At 45.5% G+C, this 17,919-nt stretch overlaps 1 protein-coding gene and 1 non-coding gene across 2 annotated transcripts in view; both read left to right on the forward strand.

Moving 5' to 3' along the window:
* Positions 1 to 14,789, forward strand: part of CPA4 (carboxypeptidase A4) — a 37,384-nt gene extending 22,595 nt beyond the window's left edge. The window contains exons 9-11 of the mRNA XM_024250340.3: positions 1,371 to 1,570; positions 2,624 to 2,708; positions 13,101 to 14,789. Coding sequence (XP_024106108.1) covers positions 1,371 to 1,570; positions 2,624 to 2,708; positions 13,101 to 13,288 — 473 coding nt within the window. The 3' untranslated portion in view covers positions 13,289 to 14,789. The remainder of the gene's footprint in view (positions 1 to 1,370; positions 1,571 to 2,623; positions 2,709 to 13,100) is intronic.
* LOC112134521 (small nucleolar RNA U13) lies at positions 9,903 to 10,006 on the forward strand. The gene has a single exon (XR_002915936.1). It is a non-coding gene; the product is annotated as a small nucleolar RNA U13 (small nucleolar RNA).
* Positions 14,790 to 17,919: the final 3,130 nt, after the last annotated feature.

Consider the following 17,919-nt stretch of genomic DNA (forward strand, 5'->3'; position numbering starts at 1 on the left):
AGACCGTGCTGTGAAAATTCCACTCCAGTACCCTTAGATGTGTAGATATGAACCTTAGCAGCTGGCTGTCATGAAAAGGGAAAGAGAATTAGGAGACCTGGGCTCTGAGTGCCAGCGATTTAGAAACCACCCTCCACAAAAGTGCTGACTGTGTACTAAGTACCTTCCAGTATTTATCATATTTATTCTTCTCACCTAGCGAATGAATTTTATGATCTGAAATGAGACGGTGGAAGCTCAGAGACAATCTCAAGATGACGTGGGTGAACAGAGTTCTGATCTAAACTCACCTTCCAATTCCAAATCCAGACAGTTCTCTTTCACTGTCCCATGGCTGTACTGATGGGTTGTTTGTTTGTTTGGTTTTGTTGAGACACGGTCGTGCTCTGTCATCCAGGCTGGAGTGCAGTGGCATGATCACGGCTCACTGCAGCCTCAACATCCTGGGTTTAAGTGATCCTCCCACCCCAGCCTCCCGAGTAGCTGGGACTATAGGCACATGCCACAATGCCGAACTAATTTTTGTATTTTTTTGTGAAGATAGGGTTTTGCCATGTTGCCCAGACTGGTCTTGAACTTCTGGGATTAAGTGATCCTTCCACCTCAGCCTCTCAAAGTACTGGGATTATAGGCATGAGGCACTGTGCCTGGCCCTGATGGTTTGTTTTTAATGTACTTCTTTTACTTGTATAGAAATGCCACACAAACCAGTGGGGGAAAATAATGACTGTGGGAAAGGAACTGATACAAATGTGGGAACTCAGAGCTTCAAAGTTAAGTCAGATATTCCCACCACTGGGGTGGTTTCAGTCACACTCATACACACACACACACACACACACATATGCACGTGTGCACACACACACCCTAGAAACCCGAGGGAACTATATTATGAAGTAATACAGATGGCAGTGTTTCTAAATACCTGTCAAATAATCAAGATATTTTAGCCACAACAATTGATTATTTCTGGCACACTTGGCCTTTAAGATCTGAACCAGAGAATAAGTTGACACCAGAATAAATGGAGTCATTTTCATTATTTATTGGTATTCATATTAATTATCTAGTCTACTTATTAATTACAACTCATTCTCAAGGGTGATATTAATTATTTATGACAACTGCTGTTGGTACAAGGCAAGGTCAACTCCAACAATATTTCTCCTCAGCTGTAGCAGACCCAACATCCAACCCTCCCTTTCCATGCCTTCTCTGCAGTCCACACCCACCGTGGACTAGGTGCTCTGGGCCATCTCGCCGTGGCCTGCCCATTCCCAATACCTTCGGCCCTTCTCTAGGTGGAGCGTCTTGCATTTCTGTGTTCTTGGACTATGAGTTAATGTTTCTTCTTGGGCTATCCCCAACAGGAAAGGGAGCCAGCGACAACCCTTGCTCCGAAGTGTACCATGGACCCCACGCCAATTCAGAAGTGGAGGTGAAATCAGTGGTAGATTTCATCCAAAAACATGGGAATTTCAAGTGCTTCATCGACCTGCACAGCTACTCGCAGCTGCTGATGTATCCATATGGGTACTCAGTCAAAAAGGCCCCAGATGCCGAGGAACTGGTGAGTCACAGCTGCCTCCCACCCAGCCTGGGGCCTGCCTGACCCTCCTGGCGCTGCTAAGATGGTAGCTCTGCAGCTTTGTAGGGAGGGTCCAGGAGCCTAGGCATGTTTCATTGAAGGTGCAGTCTTCTCTCCCTGCCCTTTGGGATATGCTGTCATCTGCTGGGGACAGGAAAACAGTGCCCTTTATTTCTGTGTCTGCTATGAGTTCCCAGAACCATGCTTGCCCCGCCTTTCCTTCTCCCTTGTTTTTCTGACTGCCATGTATGGTGGACCCACTGCTTGCCAAGGACTGTGGGTGGCACCTGGGTGGGCAAGGGGGAGAGATCCTCACTCTAGTGAAGGAAGAGTTTAAGGAGGGCGAAGGCCACGGCCTGGGGTGCTCTGTGTCTCATCCAGAACGTGGGCCATCAGGAGCAGGCCTGGCATCTGGAGGGTGACTGCAGGTGGCTGCCCAGGCTCACAGCCAGCCCTTAAACCTCGGGCAGATGTAGCCCCTCCCAGGCTCATGGCAAAGTGCGGGCTTGATTCTGCTCCCCTAACCCCACCCAGCCTCTCAGGCAGGCACTCTACACAGGGATCATCCACCTATGGTGGTCCTTCTCCTCCTCCACTCTGCAACACCCAACTCTTTGAGAGCTTTCTCTTGAGCATACTTGGCCCTCCCTCATGTGTGCATGATGTCTCCCTTCTCAGGATAGGTGAAGAAGGCGGTGCTTTTACTAGATTCCTAGTGGGTCAGTGAGCAGCCCCAGAACCCCCATCTCTTTCAATCTGAGTACATAATGCACAGGCTTCCACTTCCCTCCTCATCTCCTCCCCCAAACTGGGAGTCAAGAACTGGGGGTGTGGTGGGAGAAGGAGTTGAAGGAACCATGCCACCTCCCTCAGTTTACAGTTGGGCCTTGGCACTGGGTGAAGGGGAAACAAGGGAGCAGAAAGGAAATCAGGGGAGGGGCCAAGAATCTTCCAAACCATCCCAGAGCAGAACAGCTGAGGGAGGTCAAGCTTCAGGATCCATTTTTTCTCACTCCACGGATTCTCCCTTCCCAGGACAAGGTGGCGAGGCGTGCAGCCAAAGCTCTGGCTTCTGTGTCGGGCACTGAGTACCAAGTGGGTCCCACCTGCACCACTGTCTGTAAGTACTCGCTTATTTATGAGTTATTTAGAAAGCACTTTGAGAGGAAACTTGAAATGGAATGGGAGGAGAGCTGTAAGTTAGACTTACTTGTCATCTGATTGTTTTTGTTGTTGGTAATAGAGTGAACTACATCACGCCTGTGTCGTGACAGCTGTTGCATGCAGTCCCCTTCATCAACATCATATCAAAAATTCCTCATGCCTATCCCTCCATTTTCAAGGGAAACCCACCTTTCAATTGGTAAACTGATGGTGGTAGTGGAGTTGGGGGAGACTCCCTCATCTTCCTAAAGGAGATGGACAAACATTGAGCCTGGACAACATAGCAAGACCCCATCTGATATGGTTTGGCTGTGTCCCCACCCAGATCTCATCTTGAATTCCCACATGATGTGGGAGGGACCTGGTGGGAGGTAATTGAATCATGGGGGCAGGTCTTTCTCGTGCTGTTCTCATGATAGTGAGTAAATCTCATGAGATCTGATGGTTATTATAAGGAGGAGTTTTCCAGCACAAGCCCTCTTCTTGTAAGAGTTAAAGAAGGAGGAAAGAAACACAAAAAGCAGCTTAGCAGTCAAAGACAGGTTTATTCTGGGAATAAACCTGAGAGGGGCTTCTGGCTGATTTCAGTCAGGAGTGTTCTCTCTTACAGACTAACGGTATTTAAGGGTTTAGGGAGGGAGAGCTTATTGCAGGCTCGGAATGTTTCTGTGTGAAGGAGAGTTTTATTTCCTGGGTTGGAATATCTCTGGTCAGAGGGGAGATTATCTTGGGGTTGGCATGTTTTTGGTCAGAGGGGAGGTTTATCTTAGAGTTGGAATGTTTCTGGTCATGCTGACATTACCCATTAGGCTGATGTTTGGGGCTAGTTTTTAATCAAGGGGAACTTAAAATGGCAGTGTTTGCCCAAGATGGTGATGCTCCTGCTCTGTCAATCCAGACCTTATAGTTATAAAAGGATTAAGGGCAGCATGTTCTTTTTGGCTACTTCCTGCTGAGGGGGGCACAGAGAGTTTTTTGGTCTCGGATTGACTGTAGGAGTAACACTCTCTGTAGATGTTTTTGGGTAGTAGTCTGTGAGATGGGCAGGGTTCTGTCAGTTAAATATCTTTGAAAAAGGTTGATTAGGCAGGGTAAGAACATTAGTCCTAGGCATATTATTAGGAGAGAGCCCAGGAATGGGATGACCTGTGTTACGATTTTGTTTCCAAATCATAACAAGAATTTATTTGGTTGTTTTGCTATTCCTTTAGCTTTTTAGCCCCTTTTAAAAGTTTTTCAGCAGTGTTTCTTACTAGGCCTGATTCTTACCCAATGAGAGGCAGAGGCCCCCTTTTTCAGGTGTTATAAGATTTAATCCCCATTTATTTTGAAGGACCACAGCTGAGGAGTCTAGTTGGTCTTGGGCTTTTATAAGGCTTCGGGCTATATTTTTTAAAGAACCCTGTAGTTCTGTTGAAAGAGTTTTTTAAAGTATGTTAAAGACGTGGCCAATCTGCCTGCTCCCAATCCAAGTATAGAGGTTACACCTAAGGCCTCCATCAAAGGAATGACGTGGATGGCCCTCTTTTTTAAAACCTATTGGACAGATGGAATGGGTAAAGGTTGATTAGGAGGAACTAGTTTAATGGAGGGAGAAAGATAAACTAGGGCACAGGTTCCAGTTTAGTTGGTCGGGAGACAAAGATATGTGTTGGTGCCACACCAAAAGAACAAGCCTTCGTTGTAAATACAGGTGGAGATATGGAAAGAAAACAAGTGAATTAAAGATGGGGTGTTTTTTCTTTCCTGTGGTTCATTACTCCGAGTGGACAAGGAGGAAGCCAGGGAGACACCCCCTATGGTAGAGATACAGAAAGAGTTATTTTTTACACAATAATGCAGTCGGATGTTGCACTATTGATATCCAACCATGGAAAAAGGTGGGCACCAGGGACAACACAAGTTGGGCTGGAGGCATTGGTTGAGGGAGAGGCTGTGAAAAGAGCCAGTTGCAAAAATGCTCTGTTTGCTTCTGGTGATCCTTGGTAGTCAACTTCGTTAGTTTGGCGGTCAGAGGGGTGTTTAATAATAATAAGTGCAGTTGTGTTGGTTAGGTGTTAAGGACCCTACAGGGAAATTTTCCTTAGAGGCTGAAAAGCAAAGTGAGGCTTGTTGTAAAATGGGGGTGTGTTTAGTTATGGGCCCTTTAATGGGAGGGCCTTGGGGCTTGAGATGTTGTAGGGAGTTGTAATAGGTTTGAAATAATTTGTTGGCCTGATTGGCCCTGGAAGCAGGATCATCGCTGACCAGGGTGTCAACTTTTCTGAAAAAGGAAGCTCCTTTTTGGAATTTATAAATTAGGGTTATGTTTCCTGGTAAAAGGTCATGAAGGGTTGTAGGAAGAGCTGTGTAAGCTGAGGAAGACAGCGATAAGCATATTCAGCATTCCGGAGCAAGGAACAGTTAGCTTGCAGCAAGAGGGATCATGTAAGGTTTATAGAGAGTTCTAGTTTGAGAGCAGTTAGGAGTGGTTGTATAGGTGAGGTTGATGTGATTAGGGAATTTATATTGAAAGAAACAAGAAAAAGAGAAAAAAGTTATTTGGGTAGGAGTAAAGTCCTGGAAAATTCCTTGAAGCCATAGGTCCCATAGCACAGTAAGGAGCTGTTCAGGATGTATAATGGGAATTCTGTAGGGGTACCACTGAAGGGCTGTAATGAGGTTGGTTAGGAAGCGATGAAAGTTTGGGAGAGAAAGATGTAAGCGGCTTATATGGATTTCTCTTCCTTTTTCTTCAGGATTCGGGTGAGGTAAAGGGAAGTGGGTCCTATGGAGACATAAGAGAAGGCTGAAGGGATTTTAGACTTGGTTGTTTGGGTATGTGGTAAAGGGAAGTCTGTTTTCTTGAGAGAAGCATAATGAAACCAGCTGGGGAGTCCTTGGAGTTTTGCTGCCGTGGGTATTGGAAGGATGATCTGGTAAGGTCCCTTCCATTTAGGTGTGAGGGGGGGAATTGGGGGTAGGACTGGGATCTTTTACCAGAACCCAGTCTCCTGGCTGTAGGAAGGGATTAGAGGAGTCAGTTACGGGTTGCGGCAGGCATTTGTTAGCATATTCCCAAATAAAATGGCGGATGGTATGTAGAAGAGGGGAAACGAGAGGGGTTGGTAGAGGCAGGGCTTGACTCTGAGGTGGAACGAAAGGTGTGAGTGGTCTTTCGGACGTGAGTTTAAAGGGGCTGAGCATTGGAGGTTTAGGTGGGAGTGCCTTAATTTTTAGAAGGGCCAAAGGTAAAAATGTAACCCAGTTTGTATGTGTTTGGAGTGAGTACTTGGTGAGGGTGTTTTTTAGAATGTTATTCATTTTTTTACCCTTTCCTTAAGATTGAGGGTGATAGGGGATGTGTGGCTTCCAGGTGATTAGTAGGGCCTGTGCAAGTGTTTGAGTAATTTGATAAATGAACTCAGGGCCATTATCAGATTGAAAAGAAAGAGGCACCCTGAACCTGGGGATGATTTGTGTTATTAATTTGGAGGCGACAATAGAAATTCGATTGTTGAATGGAAAAAGCCTCCACCCATCCCGAAAAGGTATTAGCTAGAACTAAAAGAAATTGAACCTTGTTTTCTGGGGCATATGGGTAAAATTAATTTGCCAGTCTTGTCCTGAAAGGTGTCCCCTGGCTCGAAAGGTTGGGAAAGAAGGGGGTTTAGTGTTGGAATAGGGTGACGATTTGTGGCAAATAGAGCATTGATGGGAAATGGCTTTTAACTGTTCCTTTATATCTGGGGTTATGTGTATATGAGAACTTATGAAATGTTGTAGAGGTAAGTGGCTACTGTGGAAGAGATTGTGAATATCTCATAAAAGAGTTGTTTTTTCAGGGTTAGGTGGGACTAATTTGTTTTGTGTGAACCAGTATGGGGGTTTGAATTGTGCCTCCGCCATAACTAGTTGCTATATTTGGTGTTTAGGATAAAAGGAGGGGATATGTTGTATGAGGGGAAGTAGGTATTGGGGAATTGGATGATTGGTTGAGACGTGTTTTGCTCAATAGTCAGCCTCACGGTTCCCTAAAGAAATGTGATTGATGTCCTTTGCAATGAATAACTGCAACCTTTTCTGGAAGTAAAGCTGCCTTCAGATGATGGATTAGTTTTCCATTAATGATAGGAGTTCCCTCAGCCGTGAGATAGCCCTGCTCGCTCCAAATTTGGGCATTGGAATGGATGATGTTATAAGCATGTTTAGAATCAGTGTATAAATTAACTTGTGTGTTTTTTGCTAGGGTTAGTGCTCTTAGGGCAACTAATTCTGTTTGTTGGGAGGATGTGCGCAATGGCAAGGGGGTAGCCTCTACAACTCTTTTAGGTGGGAGAGAGTGGGTATCATTATGATATCCCTTAATGATGGCATATCCTGCTTGGAGGGAGGGTTTTTTGATGCGCTGCCATTTATAAACTAATCTGGGGCTCCCTTTATGGGAGTGGAAGTAAGGTGGTGAAACATGGTGAGAGAACTTTTAATTAGATCAGAGCATGAGCGTTGGTTGGGGTTTAAAGTTGGTGTTGAGGCTGGGCGCGGTGGCTCACGCCTGTAATCCTCCCACTTTGGGAGGCCGAGGCGGGTGGATCACCTGAGGTCAGGAGTTTGAGACCAGCCTCGCCAACATGGTGAAACCCCGTCTCTACTAAAGTACTTTAGCTGGGCATTGTGGTGTGCGCCTGTAATCCCAGCTACTTGGAAGGCTGAGTCAGGAGAATCGCTTGAACCTGGGAGGCAGAGGTTGCACTCCAGCCTGGGCTACAAGAGCAAAACTCTGTCTCAAAAAAAAAAAAAAAAAAAAATTGAAGGTAAAAGAGTGGTGGGATTTGGGGGGTAGCATCTATGAAGAGAGATAGAAGGTTGAAAGAGTATTGAATATAGGGCTTGCATGCGAGAGGATGGAAAGGATGAGATGGAGGTGAGCGCCTCATGGCTGAACATATCTTGTAGACTGTGAGAAGAAAATACCTGAAGGGATCTTTATCTGGGCTCGAGCAATCCTCTCTTGTCAGCTTCCCAAAGTGTTGAGATGACAGGCACGAGCCAGTGCACCTGGCCTATTGTACCTTTCGTATGTTTAGATTTGTTTAGACAGACAAATACTCACCATTGTGTTACAACTGTCAACAGTGTTCAGTACAGTAACATGCTGTGCAGGCTTGTAGCCTAGGAGCAATAGGCTACGCCATATAGTCTAGGTGTGTAGTAGGCTATACCATCTAGGTTTGTGTAAGTACATTGCATGGTGATGAAAACATACCTCCATTGTGAAATGATGCATGGCTGTATAAACATGGAAGGCGCAACTCTGATCCCCCTTAAGGTGCTGCCCTCCTTTCATTTCTCTAAATTTTATGAGACAGGGTCTCACTCTCTGGTCCAGTCTGGAGTGCACTGGTGCAATCTCGGCTCACTGCAGCCTCAACTTCCCCAGACTCAGGTGATCCTCCCACTTCAGCCTCCTGAGTAGCTGGTAGTACAGGCATACACCAACATGCCCAGCTAATTTTTTTTTTTTTTGTAGAGAAAGGGGTCTCACTCCATTGCTCAGGCTGTTCTCAAACTCCTGGGCTCAAGCAATCTGCCTGTCTCAGCCTCCCAAAGTGCTGGGGTTACAGGCGTGAGCCACCTCACCCTTCTTTCCCCTCTATTAGCTTTTCTATAATAGTGTCTCAATAGTTGATCCACCCTCAGAACCCCTGCAAACTCGCTGCCATTTCTTTCCTCTTCAATTCTCCGCCGACTCTCCCCTCCAACTTGACTCACTCTCAACTGGCTTCGCTTCAAACCCCCTCTTTTAGGAAGATTCTCCATCCACCCCCCCCGGGCCGTCCTCTGGACTCCATCTCAACAGTCTTGTCTCTGTTTCAGATGCCATCAGATGATATTGGTGTTTGTGTTGCTAATTGCAGCAACAATCCATTAATAATTCATGGTTTCTCAATATTAGTGTTGCTAAGTGGGAACTCTTCAGACGACACACCTGGAGAGTTTCTGCATCCTCTGCTTAATTAGAACGGAGTGAGGAGCCAAAGACAGTTAAAAGAGACTTGGTAGGTGCCCTCTGAGGACGTCCTCTCCAAAGATCTTTGGGGGTCACCAGGGTCCCGGCCTTTGGGTCAAACACCAGCTTAAATAATGGCCTTGTCCTCCTGCATCAGACACATTCTTCTCTCTCCTCCACAGTATAAACTGCCAAAACCGGGAGATACTTATCAGATTGCTCCAACAGAAGAGGAGGAAGGCTCTCCTGAGGGCTGTCCAGGAGACATAAAATTTCTACCTTTTCTTTTCTTTTTTTTTTTTTTGGAAATGCAGTTTCATTTCGCTCTTGTTGCCCAGGCTGGAGTGCAATGGCATAATCTCCACTCATCACAACCTCTGCCTCCCGGGTTCAAGCGATTCTCCTGCCTCAGCCTCCCGAGTCACTGGGATTATAGGCATGTGCCCCACGCCCAGCTAATTTTTGTATTTTTAGTAGAGACGGGGTTTCTCCATGTTGGTCAGTCTGGTCTTGAACTCCCGACCTCAGGTGATCCGCCCGCCTCAGCCTCTCAAAGTGCTGGGATTACAGGCGTGAGCCACAGCGCCCGGTCAAAATGTCCACCTTTTCTAAGAGCCCATCTTCCATATTCTTTATAGGCCTTGTCTGTCCTTGTTTTTCAAAAAAAGCAATCAATTTTTGTGTAATAGCACTCTATCCAACACCATAGGTTATGGTGTGTGCTACATACACAGTCAACGTTTGTCCTTTCAAGTGCTGGACCTTTTCCTAGATTGCCATTTTAGAGGAAAATAATTCTAAAATGGATTTACACTCTTCTGCCTTCTAAAACAGCATGGAAAAGTGATTTAAGCCCCTTTCTTCATGGTTAAGTGGACTTCTCAACCCCAGTTCGTATATGCTAAAGGCCTACTCTGCCATCTTGGACTGTTTGGACCTTCTGCTAAATGGTCCTGGCCTGTTTTGCTTCTTTAATTCTTGTGCTTGCTTTGTAGAGTTTTGTGTCTCCTTTCTCCTGCCAGACTGTCGCAGTAGCTTGTATTGCTTCAGGCCAACAGCCTCTAGCAACCCTTTCCCCTCCTCTTCACTGCTTCTGCTCCAGGAAGGGCTTGGAAACAAGTTCTTTGGGTTCATCTGACTCGTGGATAAAGCAGTTTCACGTACTTTTTGTAGTTCATAAGCGTGGTGATTGGGTTTTCACGCTCATGTGTGACATATGCCTTCCTCCAATTTTGTTACAATGTTGGTGCGTTACCCATCAGACATGGGGGAAGAAAGGGTGTTCATGACAGCATTATCTATAGTCACAAAAGACGTGTATAGGGGCCAAGGGAAAACTTCCCCTTTGCCTTCTGAAGGTTCACTGAAAAATCAACTGACCAAAGGCAGATCGATAGGAGAAAAGGCATACAAAATTTTATTTTAGTGTGCATGGCACAGGGGAATCACAAGAGAATGATTTCCCAATAACCCAATGGGCACAGAAGCTTGTATACCCTTTTTCATACAGGAGGGAGGAGATGTATGGACTGGGGAGGTGGGAGGCAGACATTACAGGAAGGTGAGGGGAGGAGCTGCACAGGAACAAAGGTTGTTTTATTAAGCAGATAAAGTCCTCCAGGCAATCTCTCCAGAGCTGCCCTCAGAAGAATAGATGAAGTCTGTCTGGGTGTGGTGATGATTCCCAGTCTCATCTCTTCTGGTGGTTTATCTTTCTTGGTTATTTGATGAGACCTCTAGGGAGGGTGTTTAAGACAATTGCATTTCTTTTGGAAAGATGCTTTCTCGGTCGGATGAGGAAATTCCAAAGACAGACAGTCCCTCCCTGTGCTTGGTGGTGGGGCAGGTATGGGGAACAAGCAGTTAGAGGGACCTTGATTTGGGGGCGGCTTCTGAGGGCCCCCAGCATGTCAAAACATCAGTCTTTGGGGTATCACTTTCTGAGCCCCAACCTTTGTAAGTGTCTAAAATGTCCACCTAGAGAATGCAGGATAAATACACATTTGGTGCGTTCACCACTGTGAGCACCAAAATGCAGCACTACATAGCCCTTAAGTGAATGAGGTAGATCTATGTGCGCTAAAAGGGAATACTCACCAATTGTGAATTGAAAAATACATGTGCAGAACAGTATTAATAGTGTGTTCCCATTTTGTTGTTGTTGTTGTTGTTTTTAGAGTAGGTAGACTTTCAGCAGGGACCCAAATAAAGTGAAGTTTACAAACTTCATCATTTTGACTGCTCAGCAGAAGCCTTTTTGCCTCCTTCCTGAATCTCAAGTGTGTTCTGAAATACTTGCACTTGCCATATAAGTAACTTCTAGAAACTTCTGGTACCATTGCTTTTCATTCAGCATTTTCCTGACGTAAAGAAAGGCCATGGGAACCACACAGGGAGGGAGCACGGAGTCTCACTGGAAGCATCTCTAGAAAAATCACAAATGCTATTCAGGAATCACACAGCTCTCAGGAACCATGGAAAAGCCAAAGGACCCATATTTCCATGTAACAGGCTTGTTAATATACTCACTAGGTCTGAGGTTGGTTGAGGAGAGCCTGGGCTTTATTATCAGATGGACCTGGGTTTAGATTGCAGCTCCGCCATTTTCTATCTGTATTTCCTTAGGTGAATTATCTATTCTGAGCTTGGATTTCCTCATCTGTAAAACAAGGACAATAAAACCTACTTCACTGAGTTTTTAAAGATTAGGAGATCATAAGTGTGAAGGGTCTGTTATAATGCCTGGATCATGGTAGATGCTCAACAAATGGTAGCTGCTACTGACATCGTTTTATTATTTCATGTCATCCAGGCCAGGCGTGGGATTCACACCTTTAATCCCAGCACCTTGGGAGGCTGAGGTGGGATGATCACTTGAGTCCAGGAGTTTGACACCAGCTGGGCAACATAGTAAGACCCCATCTCTGCAAATAAATAAATTAGCCAGGTATAGTGCTATGTGCCTGTAGTCCCAGCTACTTGGGAGAATGAGGTGGGAGGATCACTTGAGCCTAGGAGGTCAAGGCTGCAGTAAGCTGTGATTATGCCACTGCACTCCAGCCTGGGTGACAGAGTGAGACCTTGTCTCAAAAAGAAAAAAGAAAAAATTATCTATGCTTTGTACTCTTAGGCAATTTCTGAGCTAGTAGAGTTTGACTGGTAAGAAGCAGAAAAATGGACCTCTTGCCCTTCATAAGCCTTTTGGCAAAGGTAAGTCCGAAGGGCTGTGCTCCCTTCCCTGTATCCATTATCTCTTGCCATGTTAAAAAAAAATCCTAAAACTTAGCAGCTTAAAACAGTCAACGTACATTTTCTTACAGTTTCTGTAGAGCAGGAATTCAATGGTTTAGCTAGATGGCTCTGGCTCAGGATCCTTCATGAGGCTGCAGTCAAGATGTCTTCCAGGGCCACAGTCAACCTAAGGCTTGTGTATTAGTCCATTTTCACACTGCTGATAAAGACATACCTAGGACTGGGTAATTTATAAAGAAAAAGAGATTTAATGGACTCGCAGTTCCACGTGGCTGGTGAGGCCTCACAATCATGGCAGAAGGCAAAAGGCATGTCTTACATGGTAGCAGGGCAAAGAGCAAATGAGAACTAAGCAAAAGGGGTTTCCCCTTATGAAACCATCAGATCTCATGAGACTTATTCACTACCACGAGAACAGTATGGGGGAAACCACTCCCATGAGTCAATTATCTCCCACTGGGTCCCTCCCATAACACATGAGAATTATGGGAGCTACAATTCAAGATGAGATTTGGGTGGGGACACAGCCAAACCATATCAGCTTGCATTTTTCATTCACTACCTCAGTTCCTCACTATCATGAGTCTCTGTAGAGGCCTGCTTGAATGTCCTTACCTCATGACAGCTGGCTTATCCAGAGTGAGTAATCCAAGAGACAGCAAGGCAGAAGCCACAGTGTCTTTTATGACCTGGCCTTGGAAGTCAGACGGCTTCATTTCTGCAGCATCCTGTCAGTTACACTAGTGAGGTCAGCCCTAATTAATGTAGGAGCGAGCTGCACAAAGACCTGACTTCTGGGATCCAAGTATCATTGGGGCTATCTTGGAGAGATTGGTTTTGAGGGACTTACAGGACGGACACAGTGTTAGTAATAAGGTGGGAGTAGGGGTTTCAGATCTCTTGGTTTGAGACCAGTGTGCACCTCAGGCCAATGCAGGATGGCCTGAGACATAGGGATCAGGCTGATGATTTTGTCATAGGACTGATGACTTGAGGAGCAAACTCTGGATTCCTAAAGGAACACCAGGCAGGCAGAGCTCTTAGCCCCTTCCCATTTAACCCAGGAGGGAACTGGGCTTCAAGAGTGTTTTGTCCTCCGACTTACAGATCCAGCTAGTGGGAGCAGCATCGACTGGGCGTATGACAACGGCATCAAATTTGCATTCACATTTGAGTTGAGAGATGCCGGGACCTATGGCTTCCTCCTGCCAGCTAACCAGATCATCCCCACTGCAGAGGAGACCTGGATGGGGCTGAAGACCATCATGGAGCATGTGCGGGACAACCTCTACTAGGGGATGGCCCCCCTCTGTCTACATTTATTTGTACCCACACGTGCACACACTGAGGCCATTGTTAAAGGAGCTCATTCCTTCCTGTGTGAGTCAGAGCCCTCTGGGTTTGTAGAGCACACAGATCTGCCCCTCTCCAGCCAGCTCCCTGGAGTCATGTGTCCTGGCGGTGTCCCTGCAAGAAGTGGTTCTGCCAGCCTGCTCAATTTTGGTCCCACTGTTTCTGATGAGCCTTTTGTCTGTTTCTGCTTCCACCCTGCTGGCTGGGCAGCTGCACTCAGCATCACCCCTTCCTGGGTGGCATGTCTTTCTCTACCTCATTTTTAGAACCAAAGAACATCTGAGATGATTCTCTACCCTCATCCACATCTAGCCAAGCCAGTGACCTTGCTCTGGCGGCACTGTGGGAGACACCGCTTGTCTTCAGGTGGGTCTCAAAGATGATGTAGAATTTCCTTTAATTTCTCGCAGTCTTGCTGGAAAATATTTTCCTTTGAGCAGCAAATCTTGTAGGGATATCAGTGAAGGTCTCTCCCTCCCTCCTCTCCTGTTTTTTGTTTTGTTTTGTTTTGTTTTTTTTGAGACAGAGTTTCGCTCTTGTTGCCCAGGCTGGAGTATGATGGCTCGATGTTGGCTCACCACAACCTCTGCCTCCTGGATTCAAGCAATTCTCCTGCCTCAGCCTCCCAAGTAGCTGGGATTACAGGCGCATGCCACCATGCCCAGCTAATTTTGTATTTTTAGTAGAGACAGGGTTTCTCCATGTTGGTCAGGCCGGTCTCAAACTCCCAATCTCAGGTGATCTGCCCGCCTTGGCCTCCCAAAGTGCCAGGATTACAGGTGTGAGCCACCGTGCCGGGCCCCTCCCCTCCTTTTTTAGGCCTGAATACAAAGTAGAAGATCACTTTCCTTCACTGTGCTGAGAATTTCTGGATACTACAGTTCTTACTCCTCTCCTCCCTTTGTTATTCAGTGTGACCAGGATGGCAGGAGGGGATCTGTGTCACTGTAGGTACTGTGCCCAGGAAGGCTGGGTGAAGTGACCATGTAAATTGCAGGGTGGTGAAATTATCCCCATCTGTCCTAATGGGCTCACATCCTCTTTGCCTTTTGAACTCACTTCAAAGATCTAGGCCTCATCTTACAGGTCCTAAATCACTCCTCTGGCCTGGATAATCTCACCGCCCTGGCACATTCCCGTTTGTGCTGTTGGTGTATCCTGTGTTTCCTTGTCCTGGTTTGTGTGTGTGTGTGTGTTTGTGTGTGTGTGTCTGTCTATTTTGTATCCTGGACCACGAGTTCCTAAGCAGAGCAAGAATTCATCAACCAGCTGCCTCTTGTTGCATTTCACCTCAGCACGTACCATCTGTCCTTTTGTTGTTGTTGTTTTGTTTTTGTGTTTTTGCTTTTTCCAAACGTGTCTGTAAATCTTAACCTCCTGCCTAGGATTTGTACAGCATCTGGTGTGTGCTTATAAGCCAATAAATATTCAATGTGAGTTTCATGATCATCTCCTATTCTTTGCCTTCACCTGAATGGAACCAAGCTATGGTTTTGAATATGCAACTCTTTATAATGTCAGAAGTCGACTTTAATCCCTGTCTGTATCGCATGACATGTAAGAAGTCCTCCTTCATCAGGCAAAGGGGCCTCCAGGGCAATGTTACCTTGGTGATTTCACTCTGGTCCTGGGTCTAATTCTTAGCTTTTCAGCTCAAAAGCTTGATAGTCTCAGTGTTCATGTTGATTAAACTAGGGGATGCTGACTCACGCCTACAGACCTCAGATGAGGCAGATGATAAAATCAGAATGCGAATTTATTAATTTACATCGTGGCATGTAACCGGTGAGTGGATTGGATCCTCACGTCAGCCTGAGCAGTACATTCTCTCCCTGTAGGCAAGATACATGGGAAGCCAAATTATAATCAGAAGGTTGCTTAGTGAGCAGGCGTCAGAGCAAGGAAAGTTAATTAAAGTCTATGATTAGAATTTTTAATAGCACCCAGCTCTAATAGCATGATATATCCAGTTCTATAGCCAGAGCACACCTGCCAGTCAGCCAGCTGGCCACTTGTGCTGGCTGGTCAGGACTGCCTCAGATAGGGCTGTGCCTCGGTAAGCATAACCAAGCTTGCCTCTGTGACTGGCCTCTAACCTGGGCCTAATTGTGATCACTCCCCTCAGATTGAGATTATCCTTCAGATTCCTTAAGGGAAAGATTTATTTTAAAATTTTATTATTATTTCTTTCTATAGAAAGATGGGGCCTTGCTATGTTGCTCAGGCTGGTCTTGAACTCCTGGCCTCAAGCAATCCTCCAACCTTGGTCTCCCACAGTGCTGGGATTACAGGTGTGAGCCACCACACCTGGCCAAGGGAAAGATTGCTTAAACGAGACATAAATGCCAGATACTATAATGAAATTAAGAGCTTTTGTTCATCAAAAGATACTATAGAAATGGAGAAAACAAGTTAAAGGCCAGGAGAGGATGTTCACCATATTTCTAACACAAACAACAGACAAAGAACGTATGAAGAACTTCAACAAATCAATAAAGAAAGCACAGATAACCCAATAGAAAAATGCACCAAAGGTATAACCAAGCATTTCACATAAGAGGAAGCACAGGCCATGCACGGTGGCGCATGCCTGTAATCCCAACACTCTGGGAGGCCGAGGTGGGAAGATTGCCTGAGCCCAGGAGTTAGAGACCAACCTGGGCAACAAAGTGAGATCATTGTTTCAACAAAAATAAAAACAAAATAAAAATAAAAAATTAGCTGGGCGTGGTGGCAAGCGCCTATAGTTTTAGCTACTCAGGAAGCTGAGGTGGAAGGATCACTTGAGCCCAGGAGTTTGAGACCAGCTTCAGCAACATAGTAAGACCCCGCCCCCAATGTCTCTATAAGAAAAGGAAAAAGATTATCTGGGTGTGGTGGTGTGCACCTGTAGTCCCAGCTACTTGGGAGGCTGAGGTGGGAGGATTGCTTGAGCCCAGGAGTTTGAGGCTGCAGTGAGTTATGATCAAACCACTGCACTTCAGCCTTCGTGACAGAGTAAGACTCTGTCTCCAAAAAAAAAAAAAAAAAAAAAAAAAAAAGAAGCAGATATATCTGATCAACATATGAAAGGATGATTAGTGATTAGTGATTGAGGACACACAAATCAAGACTGCAATGAGATGCCATTTTATACTCATTCAATTTACAAAAATCAAAAAGTTGGAGAGGATGTGAATGGCAGAGTCTCATACCTTATTGGTGGGCAGCTGAATTAGTAAAACTACTTTACAAAACAGTTTGACATCTTCTCAAGTTTACACCTTATGATCCAGCTATTCCATGCTAGGCATGGCCTCAAGAAATTCTTGCACTCGTACAACAGGAGACATAGGCAAAAATGTTCATAGCAACATTGTTCACAATAGTAAAAACCTAAAAATAACTCAGAAGACCATCAGTGGGAGAATGGGTGAAAAAGGTGTGGTACATTCACATAGTGAGATATTATACAACAGTCAAAACAAAATTTAGTATGATTTCCTTTCTAGAAAGATCCAAACACCTGAAAAAAAATTTATGCATACTTTTATAGAAGATATACAAATTTTGATGAAACTATATAAAGAGAGAAGCAAGCCATAGTGGACATGTCCAGACCCTGCTTCCTGGCTGAGTGCACAGATCCCAGTGGCTATTAAGTATTGGCTGCCAATGTTCAGGGCCACATCCCTCTCTAAAGAATTGCTCTTGGCCAAATGGGGGTTGCCTCACCCAGGAGGCTGTGCACCTGTCTTTTCTTTTACCATCATCCCAAATGTCCACCCATGACAGACTGGCTCAGGCGTACACACAGCTAGCTCTTTGCTTCAAGGTGGGATCAACACTTTGGCGCAACAAATGTTCCAGAGCTCCTATGGTGTTGGGCTAGAGCTCCAGATGATTTCAGGCAAGTCATCCTTACTTAGCTTTTTTTCCTGCCCCGCCTGTTTTCCTCACTCTCATCCTGAGACCACTCCCCTTCATATCACTTGCATAAGAATCTCCATCTTGCGTTCTGCTTCTAGGGAGACTAAGACAATGGGAAATGGAGAACCTGGGATTCCTGAATGATGTTTCCTTCAAATGGGGAGAGGTAGAGGATGAGAGAGGGACAGGGCCCTATGGTTAGAGGACGAACCTTAGCTTTTGTCTTAGATTCTGTTTTTTCAGGTGTTTATTACGTGATTTTTTTTTTTAAAGTAGAGATGAGGGTCTCCCTGTGTAGCTTAGGTCAGTCTTGAACTCTTGGCCTCAAGTAATTCTCCTGCCTTGGCCTCCCAAAGTGCTGGGAGTACAGGTGTGAGCCACTGCACTCAGCCTATTAGATGATTTTTTTAAAAACCTAATTAAGTAGCTAAATAAATAATTAAAAGAGGACCATGCGGCTGGACATGGTGGCTCACGCCTGTAATCCCAGCACTTTGGGAGGCCAAGGCAGGCAGATCACAAGGTCAGGAAATCAAGACCATCCTGGTTAACACGGTGAAACCCTGTCTCTACTAAAAAAAATACAAAAGAAAATTAGCCGGGTGTGGTGGCGGGCACCTGTAGTCCCAGCTACTCGGGAGGCTGAGGCAGGAGAATGGCGTGA

Source organism: Pongo abelii, chromosome 6 (genome assembly GCF_028885655.2).
Source record: "Pongo abelii isolate AG06213 chromosome 6, NHGRI_mPonAbe1-v2.0_pri, whole genome shotgun sequence".
NCBI lineage: Eukaryota > Metazoa > Chordata > Mammalia > Primates > Hominidae > Pongo > Pongo abelii.